At 38.4% G+C, this 16,607-nt stretch overlaps 1 protein-coding gene across 3 annotated transcripts in view; it reads left to right on the top strand.

The window, feature by feature from the left end:
- Window positions 1-16,607, top strand: part of LOC124709137 (heterogeneous nuclear ribonucleoprotein 27C) — a 66,192-nt gene that overhangs the window by 16,533 nt on the left and 33,052 nt on the right. For 2 of the 3 annotated variants that reach the window (XM_047240805.1, XM_047240804.1), the window contains 3 exons: window positions 4,930-5,067; window positions 6,722-6,859; window positions 8,288-8,388. In XM_047240805.1, the coding sequence (XP_047096761.1) occupies window positions 4,930-5,067; window positions 6,722-6,859; window positions 8,288-8,388 (377 nt within the window). The remainder of the gene's footprint in view (window positions 1-4,929; window positions 5,068-6,721; window positions 6,860-8,287; window positions 8,389-16,607) is intronic. The other variant, XM_047240806.1, reaches the window with a different exon arrangement.

The following is a 16,607-nucleotide window of genomic DNA, read 5'->3' as shown; positions in this document are numbered from 1 at the left end:
CTAGTTTCGTAGTCTATTAGACAGACAGGATTTAAATGAGATAGCAGTAAACACGAAAGAATACATGGCAAAATGTTTATATTCGTATTATTCTTATGGTGAAGAGAATACTGCATGTGATTCACATTTCGTCAGGTTCCTATTAGCAACCATCTCTTCTCACAGGAAGGAAAAAATTCAGAACGTTGGCCTAGAGTTGGCCATATTGACAAACATCCCAAACAGTCTTGCCAGTCGGATTTTCGTAGTACATTGAAATTTTGCTACATTCGAAGATAAAAAATACGGAATTTGTATTTACTTCGTTGGATAATGTATGAAAATGCAGTGGTCGAAACTCGGGGCGGAGAAAAAAAAAGCTCGTCTTCCACCTTTTTTTAAAATTTATTTACTGAGGCAGAGGTTTTGGCGCCAGTATTTATCTTTGTGCCTATAAAACATGCATGTGTAGCACTACATATATTTGACCGCAGAAGTTAGTTGTGGCGGCACCTACCAATATTTTTCAGAACTTCCACTTGCTTTGCACTCGATTCTAAGCCGCAGGCGGTTTTTTGGATTGCAAAAACCGGAAAAAAAGTGTGGCTTACAAGGGAACATCCCCATCGCACCCCCCTCAGATTTAGTTGTAAGTTGGCACAGTGGATAGGCCTTGAAAAACTGAACACAGATCAATTGAGAAAATAGGAAGAAGTTGTGTGGAACTATGAAAAAATAAGCAAAATATACAAACTGGGTCGTCCATGCGTAAGATAGGCAATATTAAGGTCAATGTGGACGAGGAGCGCCGTGGTCCCGTGGTTAGCGTGAACAGCTGCGGAACGAGAGGTCCTTGGTTCGAATCTGCCCTTGACTGAAAATTTTGCTTTCTTTATTTTCGCAAAGTTATGATCTGTCCGTTCGTTCATTGACGTCTCTGTTCACTGTAATAAGTTTATTGTCTGTGTTTTGCGACCGCACCGCAAAACCGTGTGATTAGTTAAGGACGTGCCTCTCCAATGGGAACCGAAAACATTTGATCGCAAGGTCATAGGTCAACCGATTCCTCCACAGGAAAACACGTCTGATATTTTGTATACGACACTGGTGACAGCATGTGCGTCACATGACAGGAATATGTTGTCGACCCGCCTAACTAGTACACTTGGCGAATGGGTGAAAAGATTCTTCTACCTTGCCCGATTTAGGTTTTCTTGTGGATGTAACAATCACTCCAAAAAAAGTGATGAAAACATAAGAGTTTTTCACAAACTGAAAATAAAAAGTTAAAATTTTCGGTCAAGGGTAGATTTGAACCGAAGATCTCTCGTTCTGCAGCTGTGCACAATAACCACGAGACCACGGCGCTCCTCGTCTCATATTGTCCTTAATATTGCCTATATTACACATGGACGACCCAGTTTGTATATTTTGCTTATTTTTTCATAGTGCCACACAACTTCTTCCTGTTTTCTCGATCGATCTGTGTTCAGTTTTTCAAGGCCTATCCACTGTGCTAACTTATAACTAAATCTGAGGGGGGTGCGATGGGGATGTTCCCTCGTTAGATTCGAGTAAATACGATAAATGAGCAATGGACATGGATTCCCCCACACCCCACCCAAATGATGTGATATTGTTACCATGTTCAGCTCTGCTCACTATTTCGAAAATCCTATTGGCTGCCTGTGTACTGAAGTTGTGAAAGTGTGGGAAGAGGAATTTGAACAACACAAACAGAAAAAGTAATGGTACATCGTACATGTAATTGACAGCTGTGCATGTTTTTGTTTCAGTAGGTAAATTAGTTTAGACTTAAAATTTGTTATTGCATTAACAGATATTCATCTGTACTAGAAATAATTGCCATGGTATATAACCCAGTTTACAAAACATCTGCTATAACTACTGGTTAATAATTGGCAAAATTAAGAGCCATATGATCTAATAATTATTCTATTGTAAGAATTTGCATGTCAGTAAAAGCAGTGACAGGGCTTATCTGGAAAGTAACAAGTTGGTTTTGAAATGAAACTAGTGACAAAACTTTGAACTCGATTGAACTGCTGTTGATTAGTATGCAGAGTTAAAAAAGTGGGTTTGTATGTGAAAGTGCTAGTGAGGCACATGGACATTAATAAGAATTTTGTCTGAAAAATAAAAAATTACTACTTCCAATATGTAGAGTTAATGGGTTATGTACTGAGGTGACAAGGAAAAGGCTGCCACAAACTGAAATTACATGAAATTTATAATTGAGCTTGTTGAATGTTGACACCACACTTCTCTTCACGAGAATCAAAGTACGTTTTTTTTATTAGGAAGGCCCCTCCCTGTATTTTATGTTTTTATTGCAGTAGGCATTAGTATTACTGTTAAGAGAATAAAACATTTATACCTAGGCATTTCTAGCAGAAAAAGCAGGATTATAAAACATTCAACATAGTGTAAAGATTGACTTTTGTTTAATTCCTAGTGTGTCCCTGCATTTGTGCGGAAAAACTCTCTCTCCGCGTGCGCCGCGCGCGCGCGCTCACACACACACACACACACACACACACACACACACACACACACACAGTTCTGTTTACATGTACAGCTTTAAATCTTTTATTCCCATTTCTGCTAATGAAAGTTTAAAATTACTTCAGGGTTGACACTTTGGCAGGAACAAGTAAAGGCACCTAGGAGAGTTGTCTAGTCCTGCTTCGAAGATTCCTGTAATCTTAAATTTTATTCAAAGTTGTAACATTCACACTATTCTTCATCAGTGTATTTTTTAGAACAGATATACCATATTTTCAGTTTAGTTTCATTTGTGGTAACAAATTCCTGAGATGACGTGGTTACAAAAATTCTCCTGACAAAGTTGTTGAATTTAGTTTAACACAGTATGTAAATGAAACCTTTAGAAAGCATTTTCTTTAGGTTGACATTTTCATGTGTGCAACAGTGTTAGGTTTATTATTAATGTGTCTTTGTGATTCCTGATCAAACTTTATTGTGAAATAATAAGTGACCCTTTGCATTTTGAAAGAAAGGAATAGTGATGTAAAGTAATACCCTGCAGAGGATTTTTGACTGGGTTCTTTAGGTCAGCTGTGTTGGAATTCAGTTGCTGATATTTTTTTTTACTAGGTCCTAACCTCCTAACCCACACAACACAAATTTGCTAGTAAAGTATGTAAACTACCCATAGAATCCAGCAGAATCTGTCTGTATCTTTTTTCCTGATGGAAATGAAGAAACTAGTGCTTGAAGTAACACTCACTGCATTATTTGATCACTTGAACAATTCCCGAAAAAGATTGTTATAATATTCATTCTGCCATCATTTTTCCTGGAGGTGCTGCACGTAATTGACAGCTTTCATCCAATCTTAAGAGGTGACATCACTATCTTCGCTGAGTGTTTAAACTGCAGAAATGTAATCAAGTAAAATTGACAATGTATGCATACGATGGACGGATGACACTGTATGGCAATCTCCTGCCCAAGAGAGTGAGAGTGAATATTTTCACGGAATAAAATTTGATGAATTTGCTTCAGACATTGGCCATTGTTACACAACAGTAGTATAAATAAAATATTACCTTCTGCAATATGGGTGGGGGCAGGAATCATTGTGCAGTGAACGATCTCACAGGACAGCAAACCACGTGGAACTGAAACTTCAGTGCAAGTGTGGAAAGTGAGTAGTATTGGAGGGTGGATTTTCTGCAAACCATTGGTGTTTACTGCAGTGACAGGTCTCATAGGATTGTCTTACTGTTTGCCATCCCTCCCATGAGCCTCATCCCCTTACTTGGTAGTTGTCAATCCTAAAGTAATTTTGAACAGATAACAACAACTAACATTTTTGTCCAGTGAGAACCAGTTAAAAAGGTTAGTGAATTAGGTGCAGAATAGTTCTAAAAGGCATGCATGCACCATGGTAATTCGTGTCTTGCTTGGAAGGAATGTGGTTATTGTATTTAAAGTTCGCAGTGTAAACCGTAAGTCTTGTAATTAGGTACAGGAACTCCGTTGGCACTGAGATTTTAATTTGAACTAAAAATATTATTTGTATATGAACTTCATGTTCGTTAAGTATTTTTTTATTGTGCAGAGGTATTATGATATGCAAAGTAAACATTTAATTTGGCAGATATTGTGTTTTAAACAGTTACATTGATTCCACAGGAGCAAGTGGTCCTTCCACGAGAACTGCCCATAGTTTCGTAGAAATTAGTCTTCATATTTACTATTTCAAGAATTTTCTAAATGTAAACAGATGGTGTGTTTCGTTGCCTTTATCATTGTATTAGGAATGCTTTATTTTCTTAAGCTTTGGCACTGTTGTTTTAATGACCTGAGGTTTCATGAAGTTAAGTCATTCTAAAGAGCGGTAGAGAGGAATTGCCATGAATGCGTTGGCAAACTGGTGATTTAGAATGGTTAGTGTACTGAGGAGATCGTACATAATCCTGTTTCCCAGTAATAAAGAAATCTGCACTAGTGATAAGCAGCAGACCTCTTGTTGATTTAACAGAAGTATTGGCATATAAGTAATTTAAGCATGATAAAAAAATTATCAGAAGCAACAGAGGGTTTATTGGTTGTGTTTAGATGGTGGGTGCATTTTGGGAGGGAGGGGGGGGGGGGTTTCAGGGTGATGGTTAATTGTAAGAAGGAAATTGTGTAAGTTAAAAACATTCTTTGATTACCAGAATTATTGTACTTCTGTGCTATTAGAGGGTCATTTCTGATTTAGACATTTTACCCTGCATGTTACATTTTGTGTAGCATGAAGCATGCAAAGCTGTGATGAATGACTTGGCTAGAGTACCGAAGCTTCTGCTTCAGAGGCTTTTGATGTATTTATGATTTTGCTGACAGTTATTATTGAATAATTATTGTGTTCTTAATGTGAATTTTCCTGAAATGCCTTTGCCCATTTTAAATTGGCAGGATATGGTGCGCCATCAGGCCCTGGTGGTTATCAAGGTTGGGGTGCGCCACCTGGTCCACAGGGTCAGCAAATGCCTCCCCCTCAGTGGGGCTCAAATTATGGTGGTCCACCAGCACAGCAGGGATATGGCTCATATGGTAAACTACTAAATTACCTTTACATGGTGGTGGAACTAAATGTCTGAAATAACTTTGTCACACACAATCACTAAGCATGTCAGGTGATAATGGACTCTGTGAGAGTAAGATAAATCAGAAAATATTATGAAAGATGTAAACATAAGCTCTTTTTGTGTTATTGATTGTGATTAATTGTAACAAAAGTTAGCATTAAAATGAAGACCACAAAAAATTGTGTGGTTGATACATTACTTATTAAAAATGTTTACAGGGACATTCTCATATTCACGATTGTAATATAATGGTTTCATAGGTAAATAATTATTTGGTTTGGAAGCAGACAGGTAACTAATTGAAAACGTGTAAACTTCAACACTGTTGCTGTCGTGTGGTTTTTCAGAACCCATGAGCACTAATAATTTCCAACAGTTGTATTCACTTATGAGCTCTTGTAACAGGAACTAAAGTGGAAGTACGCAGGTTTGAAATTAGTTCCCTCACAAGCTTTTCTTCCTCAAGATACTTGTGCAGTAAGATTACAAAGGTGAAAGTACCCACTGAACTATGGACACAGTTGCTGGTGACTGGATATTAGTTCAGCTTTCTCTTCTTCCCTTTTTTTTTTCCTTCTAATGTTCTGGCATTGCTATAAAAATCTTATATTGGCATCCCTGCCAATCTTATACCAGTTCTGTTAAGACGATAAGTTGAGTTATCTGTTAAAGGAAGATGTGAGCATTTTCCTTAGGAAAAACATTGCAGAAAGACTGATTAGATACAGTCAAAATTATTGTCCTCTCTGAAAATGTAAGGCACTGATTCCCCCGTGTGGAAGGGATGCATGAGACTCTGAATTCAGACTAAATTATTGTTGATACAGCTGCACATTGAAAAATCAGGGTCACATGGTTTGAAACATAGGAATACAATATTGGTACAGAACTCTTAAGACTTGCTGATGTCTGTCTTCAGTCCCAAAATTATACAGTTCCTGATTACCATTTTGGAATGGTGGTACACTGACAAGATCAGCTATGGATTTTTAGTTGTTAATGTTTGCTTCCCTTGTGTATTCCAGAAAAAAATTCTATTTGGTTTGAGCAAGCATTAAGCTATTTGAATGAATGTCAAGTTTCAGGAGTTCACTGTACTCTTCCATTATTTGTAGCTGGAGATCTTGATAGTTACTATTCGACGATAAAAGTGTCATTTTTTGGTAGTTTCGCTTCTAGTGCTTACAATTGTTGACTGTCACAACAAATGGAGATAAACATTGAGTAAATGCTGAAAACCAAGCACACCCCATTTTCACTCTATTTTTAAGTCCATTTATAAAAATTTGAATTAAAAGTTAGTGCAATTTGTAGTAGGATATTCAGTGTGTACTTTGTTAGCAGAATTCGTTTCTACATAACTCGAGTTGTTGCCAGTTCTTAAAAACACGTAATACTAATGCGGTTGAATTCGTTAAATTTTTGCCCTCCTGCTGTCCGTTCATGCTTATATAAGAAAAGGGTTGTGTTAGGATTGTATTCTGGAAATGAAACAGTAGGTACCCCTCTGGCTTTCTTACGTAAAGCAAAATTGGGCAGTTGGGATTCATAAGTCTTAAAGTACTTTTAACTTTGCAATATTATCAATGTTACTGCCTAAAATGATTGAGGGCTTGTAGGTTACGGTGTTGCTGGTCCACCTCAGGGAGGCCCTCAGTCGGGTTATGGAGGTAACTGGAACTGGAATATGCCTCAGAATGGCCCACCAGCAACAGGTGGGCCACCTGGCCCAACTCCAGGTCCACCTGGTCCTCAGGGTGAGTGCTTCGCAGGCTTCTTTTTTAGTATGCCATTGTACAATGCTTTGTAGAATACTGCCATTCAGTTCATCATTACACTGCATTTTTTCGGTTGTAGTTAACTTCGTCATTATCGTCAAAAGCTCAGTTGGCCTGTCTGTGGACTGTCCCTTATCCACTAGCTTCTGTTTGTCGTAGTATGCATATATTTATACGTTCAGAATGGTATGACTCTTTCTGGGATGTTGGAAACAGATAATGGACTTCATTGCAGTGAATTATTTGTTCTACATGCACCCAGTTGTAACGGTGCTGTAGACACTTGTGTGAAGGCAGTAGATAAATGTTTTCATTAGGCAATTATTATTCTGCTTCAGTGCAGGAAACACTGCTACTGCTTCGTATTGGCAGTGAGGCAAGATGACATTTGATTCTGTAGGGGTGTGACAAGTTCTGTTCAAATTCAGGTTTTGACAGGTACAGATGAATCATAGGGCCAGTGTCTTCCTCACTTCGAGACATGTATTCTCATGTATTCTGTTGCAAATTTGATACTAAGAGCATTTGCTAATTTTGTTGCTAATTATGGGCAACATTTTACAGCTGTTTGTCTTGTCTTATGGCCTTCGTGTTCATGTAATTGTCTTTTCAACGTAAAGTTGGATTTCTGAATGAAGTTGTCATTCATCTTTGAAGTCGTCAAAACTATTCTTTTTGACAGGTTGTATTCATAGTGTCATTTGTAATGTATGTGTAGCTGTTGGAAGAGAACATTATCTCAAGAGAAGGTGACTGATCTTTAACAGAGAACCTAAATGTGAACTGCAGTGGATTGTCTTATACTTCCAAGAAAAGGTAACTGTCACCATTTGTGATAAATTCAACTTACTAAGTGGATTTGGGAGGTTCACAGTTTGGTCAGTCCATTTTACTTCGGTAGTGTAGGGATCAACCAATTTGGTTCTTTTGACTTGGTTGCCCTGAATAAAAATCACCTTTATACAGTTGATATAATTTACAAAGAAATTAATGGACTGTGAAAGCTTTGCAAGTTTTTAAGAAGTATGGTAATGTTGCTAACACACACACACACACACACACACACACACACACACACACACACACACACACAGAGTTTTCAGAGAAGTTGAGGTTGACTAAACTGGAAGAAATGCAGTGGTTGACATCAACTAGTCTCATTCAGATAAAAATTGTTCTAGCCTATGAGAAAAGTTGACAGTATGAAGAGAAATGCAGTAGAAACTTGTAAAAATTAATTCATTAGGCATAAAACAATGTTTGAAGTGTGTGATAAGCATTAAGTCATTAATTTTTCTGAGTTTCTAATACAGCATAAAATTTGATGCTCCTAAAGGTTTTTAACATTAAAACCTTAAGAAATCCTTCTACTTAGTCATCTGTTTATACGTGGCTCTAATTTTCAAGCTGGAGCAACGCCAGGTCCTGGGCCAGCAGCACCAGGGGCAGCAACTGCACAGAAAGGAGCGGGGGACTATACTGGTTATGGTAGTTACGGCAGTTATCCTGTAAGTCATATTTGTTAACTTTCGCTTTACAGTAATAGTATCACATTGCTGTTTGTGAGTTAAATTTTCACTGGACTAAAATTACACAATCGGACCAACGTCTTTCGGCAGCAGTGCCTCGTAACATAATAAAATTTGGTGCACCACTGTAGAACGTGCCTTAATGTTCTATATCATTGTAATCTCACATTGATAAAATCTAGGCAAACTAGTTTCTAATAGTAAAACCTTTACAGACAATCTGGTGCATCTTGTAGCTAACTGCTAGGCATTTGATGTCATTTATCAAGGACCAGAGTGAAATGTTTTCCACATTTCTTAATTTTCAGTTCATCTGCTAGGAAGCTATCTCTAGTTCAATTGTAACACCCATGTGTGCCATATACCTTATAACTCAGATGTTTGTTTTTATACTTTGTTTTCATACTTTGTTTTCTTTTGATTAATGCTGGAAGAATTTTGCAGCCTGAAAGCTTGCCTGTACTAGTAAAGCAGGGAACCTGTTCATAGAACACCCATATCTTTCCATGTTACACCCATATAGTGGGAAGGCTTTAAGTGGACAAATATTTCCTGAAATGAAATGAAGTAACATAAGGCCAATGCTTCCTGTCAAGCCACTTCATGCATTTGGAGCCTTTCTCTAAAAAAAATTTTTTTTTTTGCAGGCCTTGGTATTTGTTGATAGACTTGTATTTATCAGTTTTGAATTCCTAAATGCTTTGATCCTTTTTTATATTGTCTTATCTCATGTTACTTAATGGAGTAGTATTGTACGTGAAGTTCTGTTCCCATTTTATTGTCTTAGAATTTTATCTGTACCCTGTCAGTCTGTATGTACCAGAGGAGGACACCACCACCAACTCCCCACCCCCTCTCTTTCCTATTTTTTCTCAAAGAGATTTCTTGAGAGAAATTTTTCACATTCTTTTGACTAATTGAAATTATAAGCTGTTTTATTGACACAATTGCTCCCTAAAAAGTTAACGTTATACCTGTTAACAAAGCTATGGCAATTATTGATTACCTATTTTTTGATAGTACACGGAGAAATAAAATGAATGAAAAGAAATGGTGTATATTAATTTGCGGGCTGTTCTCTTTTCTACATTCCACTTACTGTCATCTGCGGTATACCTATTTTTAACTATCATCCTCCTAGTAGCATAGCTGTGAAATTCACATGTTAAAGTTTCTGAGGTCATGGTTACAGTGGAACCTGAGACTACAGCTGTATTTATCGGAATACATTTAGGATTTGCTTCTGTGCTGACGTGATGATATTAATGTCTCTTGCTTTCAAACTTACAGTACGTCTGCCTCTCTCACTCTCTCACTCTCTCACTCTCTCACTCTCTCACTCTCTCACTCTCTCACTCTCTCACTCTCTCACTCTCTCACTCTCTCACTCTCTCACTCTCTCACTCTCTCACTCTCTCACTCTCTCTCTCTCTCACTCTCTCACTCTCTCACTCTCTCACTCTCTCACTCTCTCACTCTCTCACTCTCTCACTCTCTCACTCTCTCACTCTCTCACTCTCTCTCTCTCTCTCTCTCTCTCTCTCTCTCTCTCTCTCTCTCTCTCTCTCTCTCTCTCTCTCTTGGGTGCCTGAAAGTAGCAGCTGATTACTACCTTTCATTCCCATCGTAAGTTGCGTTGAGCGTCAACAACATTGCAGCATTAAATACCTAAGTGTGCCATGATCCTCTGTCAGGATGTTCAGTCTCCTGTGGGAATGAATACTATTGTTGAGTGTTTGCCAGATTTTCAAGTCAGTTAAAGATAACGAATGAATTCAGGTAATCTGTATTTAAAACATGTTGTTAAAAAGCCAAAGTATGTGGTATAGATTCCCATGGTTGGCTGTATGATGTAATTTGCCGCTCTTTCAGTACTCCCCTCCTTGCACTTAATTTAGTTCAGTCAAGCTAGTATCACTGCTCCCCCTCCAAGCCTTCCATAGTGCTCTATTGGAGCACGTGACACACACAAACTTTTGTTTGTCCCACAATTTACTGTCATTTTTGGTTTTCTCTCTATGGTGGATCTTTCTGCTGTACTGTGGTTTATTCTCACAATTGTAAAGATTTGTTCATTAGGCATTTCATTTTTGTTTAAATTTCCTTCTTGTTTCATCTCAATGTCACAATGTTTAAAACTTGATTAAAAACCTGGTTGCAGTTATACCATATGAACAGCGACTGATTTTTCTCACTTGCAAACAGTATAGTAAATCATTATTTTGTCATAATCAAAATATTGATCAGAGTTCAGAATCTCTTCAATTTTTTAAAATAAATTATTTCAGCTGTTGAATGTTACCTTTATTTAAGAAGCAGCATCAGTGTTTGCAATGGTGTCCATACATGTATGAGAACTTAATGCAAACCAGATCAAGTATAAGTTTGTAAGATGATAGTACTATTTCCTCCGGTATTTCACAAAATTGTCAAATTTTAAGTGGAGCAATAGATAGTTGTAATGGTTAGTTGATAGTATCTTGCGTATTTTCAACACTTTATAGAGCACTTTGGCATATTGGCAAATCTTGAACCTGTTCAAAAGGAAGTATTGTTTGCTCCCTTCCAAACATCAAAATAAATCCGCACGTGACCTCAATAGGCAAAGCTTGACGTGCGAATGTAAGACTATCCCTACATACTCTATTAAACAATGTAAAAATAACTTCGGCAGCAATCTTCGAATACGTGACATCCTTATATTTTTTGATTGATGAATTTGGGAAAAACTTTGTCTTACGATTGGGTGAATTATATTTGATGTTTGAAACACGTTTTAAGGTGTGATGTGACAACCTTAAAATGTAAGCTTACTGGTAGTGGGATGCCCTTAACAAATTTTTGTCAGCAATGCTAGTCTTAATATCTGTAATTCTAATGCAAACCTGTATGAGTTAAGCAAAAATCTTCAAATTTCAACAAGTGTTGTACAGTGTTGAAACACAGTGTATAGTTGGAGTTATTCTTGTATACAAGATTTTCCATCCTTCGAATTCAGATCCCACTATGCTAGGTAGTGTTCATTTCAGGTACATGTGTCCACTGCTCATGTAAAACATACTCTTGTGAATTATATCATTGTCTACAGGTGTTACATATTCCATGCATGTCATACATCTATTACAAAACAACTCCCCATGATGTGGCTAGATACGGAGATTCTGGACATGTTAAATCTTTCCAACTTCTCATTTGTAATTTCAACCCCATGGACCATGGACCTTGCCGTTGGTGGGGAGGCTTGCGTGCCTCAGCGATACAGATAGCCGTACCTTAGGTGCAACCACAACGGAGGGGTATCTGTTGAGAGGCCAGACAAACGTGTGGTTCCTGAAGAGGGGCAGCAGCCTTTCCAGTAGTTGCAAGGGCAACAGTCTGGATGATTGACTGATCTGGCCTTGTAACAATAACCAAAACGGCCTTGCTGTGCTGGTACTGCGAACGGCTGAAAGCAAGGGGAAACTACAGCCGTAATTTTTCCCGAGGGCATGCAGCTTTACTGTATGATTACATGATGATGGCGTCCTCTTGGGTAAAATATTCCGGAGGTAAAATAGTCCCCCATTCGGATCTCCGGGCGGGGACTACTCAAGAGGATGTCGTTATCAGGAGAAAGAAAACTGGCGTTCTATGGATCGGAGCGTGGAATGTCAGATCCCTTAATCGGGCAGGTAGGTTAGAAAATTTAAAAAGGGAAATGGATAGGTTGAAGTTAGATATAGTGGGAATTAGTGAAGTTCGGTGGCAGGAGGAACAAGACTTCTGGTCAGGTGACTACAGGGTTATAAACACAAACTCAAATAGGGGTAATGCAGGAGTAGGTTTAATAATGAATAGGAAAATACGAAAGCGGGTAAGCTACTACAAACAGCATAGTGAACGCATTATTGTGGCCAAGATAGATACGAAGCCCACACCTACTACAGTAGTACAAGTTTATATGCCAACTAGCTCTGCAGATGACGAAGAAATTGAAGAAATGTATGATGAAATAAAAGAAATTATTCAGGTTGTGAAGGGAGACGAAAATTTAATAGTCATGGGTGACTGGAATTCGAGTGTAGGAAAGGGGAGAGAAGGAAACATAGTAGGTAAATATGGATTGGGGGACAGAAATGAAAGAGGAAGCCGCCTGGTAGAATTTTGCACAGAGCACAACGTAATCATAACTAACACTTGGTTTAAGAATCATGAAAGAAGGTTGTATACATGGAAGAACCCTGGAGATACTAAAAGGTATCAGATAGATTATATAATGATAAGACAGAGATTTAGGAACCAGGTTTTAAATTGTAAGACGTTTCCAGGGGCAGATGTGGACTCTGACCACAATCTATTGGTTATGACCTGTGGATTAAAACTGAAGAAACTGCAAAAAGGTGGGAAATTAAGGAGATGGGACCTGGGATAAACTAAAAGAACCAGAGGTTGTACAGAAATTCAGGGAGAGCATAAGGGAGCAATTGACAGGAATGGGGGAAATAAATACAGTAGAAGAAGAATGGGTAGCTTTGAGGAATGAAGTAGTGAAGGCAGCTGAGGATCAAGTAGGTAAAAAGACGAGGGCTAGTAGAAATCCTTGGGTAACAGAAGAAATATTGAATTTAATTGATGAAAGGAGAAAATATAAAAATGCAGTAAGTGAAACAGGCAAAGAGGAATACAAATGTCTCATAAACGAGATCGACAGGAAGTGCAAAATGGCTAAGCAGGGATGGCTAGAGGACAAATGTAAGGATGTAGAGGCCTATCTCACTAGGGGTAAGATAGATACCGCCTAAAGGAAAATTAAAGAGACGTTTGGAGATAATAGAACCACTGATATGAATATCAAGAGCTCAGGTGAAAACCCAGTTCTAAGCAAAGAAGGGAAAGCAGAAAGGTGGAAGGAGTATATAGAGGGTCTATACAAGGGCGATGTACTTTAGGACAATATTATGGAAATGGAAGAGGATGTAGATGAAGATGAAATGGGAGATACGATGCTGCGTGAAGAGTTTGACAGAGCACTGAAAGACCTGAGTCAAAACAAAGCCCCCGGAGTAGACAATATTCCATTGGAACTACTGACGGCCGTGGGAGAGCCATTCCTGACAAAACTCTACCATCTGGTGAGCAAGATGTATGAAACAGGCGAAATACCCTCAGACTTCAAGAAGAATATAATAATTCCAATCCCAAAGAAAGCAGGTGTTGACAGATGTGAAAATTACCGAACTACCAGCTTAATAAGTCACAGCTGCAAAATACTAACACGAATTCTTTACAGACGAATGGAAAAACTAGTAGAAGCCAACCTCGGGGAAGATCAGTTTGGATTCCGTAGAAATACTGGAACACGTGAGGCAATACTGACCTTACGACTTATCTTAGAAGAAAGATTAAGGAAAGGCAAACCTACGTTTCTAGCATTTGTAGACTTAGAGAAAGCTTTTGACAATGTTGACTGGAATACTCTTTCAAATTCTAAAGGTGGCAGGGGTAAAATACAGGGAGCGAAAGGCTATTTACAATTTGTACAGAAACCAGATGGCAGTTATAAGAGTCGAGGGACATGAAAGGGAAGCAGTGGTTGGGAAGGGAGTAAGACAGGGTTGTAGCCTAACCCTGATGTTGTTCAATCTGTATATTGAGCAAGCAGTAAAGGAAACAAAAGAAAAATTCGGAGTAGGTATTAAAATTCATGGAGAAGAAATAAAAACTTTGAGGTTTGCCGATGACATTGTAATTCTGTCAGAGACAGCAAAGGACTTGGAAGAGCAGTTGAATGGAATGGACAGTGTCTTGAAAGGAGGATATAAGATGAACATCAACAAAAGCAAAACAAGGATAATGGAATGTAGTCTAATTAAGTCGGGTGATGCTGAGGGAATTAGATTAGGAAATGAGGCACTTAAAGTAGTAAAGGAGTTTTGCTATTTGGGGAGCAAGATAACTGATGGTCGAAGTAGAGAGGATATAAAATGTAGGCTGGCAATGGCAAGGAAAGCGTTTCTGAAGAAGAGAAATTTGTTAACATCCAGTATTGATTTAAGTGTCAGGAAGTCATTTCTGAAAGTATTTGTATGGAGTGTAGCCATGTATGGAAGTGAAACATGGACAATAAATAGTTTGGACAAGAAGAGAATAGAAGCTTTCGAAATGTGGTGCTACAGAAGAATGCTGAAGATTAGATGGGTAGATCACATAACTAATGAGGAAGTATTGAATAGTATTGGGGAGAAGAGAAGTTTGTGGCACAACTTGACCAGAAGAAGGGATCGGTTGGTAGGACATGTTCTGAGGCATCAAGAGATCACCAATTTAGTGTTGGAGGGCAGCGTGGAGGGTAAAAATCGTAGGGGGAGACCAAGAGATGAATACACTAAGCACATTCAGAAGGATGTAGGTTGCAATAGGTACTGGGAGATGAAAAAGCTTGCACAGGATAGAGTAGCATGGAGAGCTGCATCAAACCAGTCTCAGGACTGAAGACCACAACAACAACATTTCAACAATGTACACTACATAACATTATGTGCTGTTATTGTACTTTGAAGCTGTGGAAGGGAAAACTAGCCTTCTCATAACACCCAAAATAAATGGGAGCAAGAAACTGAACATTTGTATTCTAGAAGCATTCCATGAATTGCAAATAGAGGCTCCATAAAAGTTTTACATAACTCATTTGCAGGTTGTGTATGTAATTGGATTGTTAGTGTATCAAACTCACTATTTTTGTAAATGTTAAAATGGGTTGAAGCAGTTAAGCTAATGGATAGATTTCTGTTCTCCCTCTCTATGGTTGTAATGTACTTAAGGTACAGTTTTTTCCTTTTTTTCTGGAAGAGAATAGCTATAAAGCTGGTTAGTCATGTTCTGAACTAGGGGTAAAAGCTACTAATGGCTACTTAGCTGACCAGTGATCTACCTTAATTCTCTACAAGGTGTCCTGTGGAGTAGTTCATAGGTAATGGTGTTATTAGTTGTCTGTTCATGCACTTCGCTTACATCCAACCTTTGAGTGCCGCAGATGTAAGTATGATAAACAAAGTGCACTTGTTTGAAACTCCACAGAAAGATTTGTGCTTGCAAACGTGTAAGAAAGATGTGCACTATTCTTTCAGTTTGGTTTCTGTACGTTCTTCACAGACAGAAAAAATTGAGTGGCAGCCCTTTTTAATCTTTCTTTGGTATATTCCACTGTCCTCAGTTCTGTGGCTTTTCCCTGCTCGTCTGGTAACTTAATCCATTATCAATGTAATCCAGTATTGAAAGTTGTCATCCTCCTTTCCCCTTTCCATACTCTTTGCTTCAGTGACTGTTCATTGTTGTTATCAGTCAAGATGTTTCCCATGTTCTTATCAAAACTTAAGTTCCCTTCCTCTCTTATTTTTAAAAGTGCATCATTTGTAATTTTGTCAGTCCATTTTACTTCAACATTTTTTTACAAAAGTAACAAAGTATTTTTCCTCCTCCTGGTTGACTGATGGCTGGCCACTGTGGCAGAGCAGTTCTAGGCGCTTCAGTATAGAACCGTGCTGCTGCTACGGTTGGAGGTTTGAATCCTGCCTCAGGCATGGATGTGTGTGATGTCCTTAGGTTGGCTAGGTTTAAGTAGTTCCAAGTCTAGGGGACTGATGACCTTGAATGGTAAGCCCCATAGTGCTTAGAGCCATTTGAACCTTTTTTGACTGATGCCGTCTAATATTGCCCTCAAAACATGTAGTGAATTGTGCTTCTACTGTACGTCCAATATAAAAGCCCTTTTCTGGGAACGAAGGGAATATGAAGGGGGGGTGACATGAACATTTCTCTCCATTGCTACTGTATAATACAACATGCTGTACCATTGTAACAGGTGCCACAAATGCAGTTTTGATTCTAGTCTCCTCTATGCCTTGTGAGAAAGGTGGGGCTTATTTCCTTACACATTTCCTCTTGCAGCAGCTCAAAATGGAGATGGCTGTCTCGTGCTTAAATTTGCATCATAATCTACTTATGATGCAAATTTGCAAAAGAACCAAGATAAGTGTTGTGTGTAATAAGTCTCAGATTTTGTACTGTTAAACTTTTCCATAAAATTTGCCTCCACACAGCTTCGATTTTCTATCTTCAGACTAAGTACCTAAAAATATTTTCCTGTTAAAAGGTTTTCTTCCAGTAATTCTTAGAGGGAAGCTTCATGTTTGCTGAGCTGTATTACTTCGGTCTTTCCT

This window comes from Schistocerca piceifrons, chromosome 7 (assembly GCF_021461385.2).
Source record: "Schistocerca piceifrons isolate TAMUIC-IGC-003096 chromosome 7, iqSchPice1.1, whole genome shotgun sequence".
Lineage (NCBI taxonomy): Eukaryota > Metazoa > Arthropoda > Insecta > Orthoptera > Acrididae > Schistocerca > Schistocerca piceifrons.
This window is presented reverse-complemented; position numbering and strand designations above follow the sequence as displayed.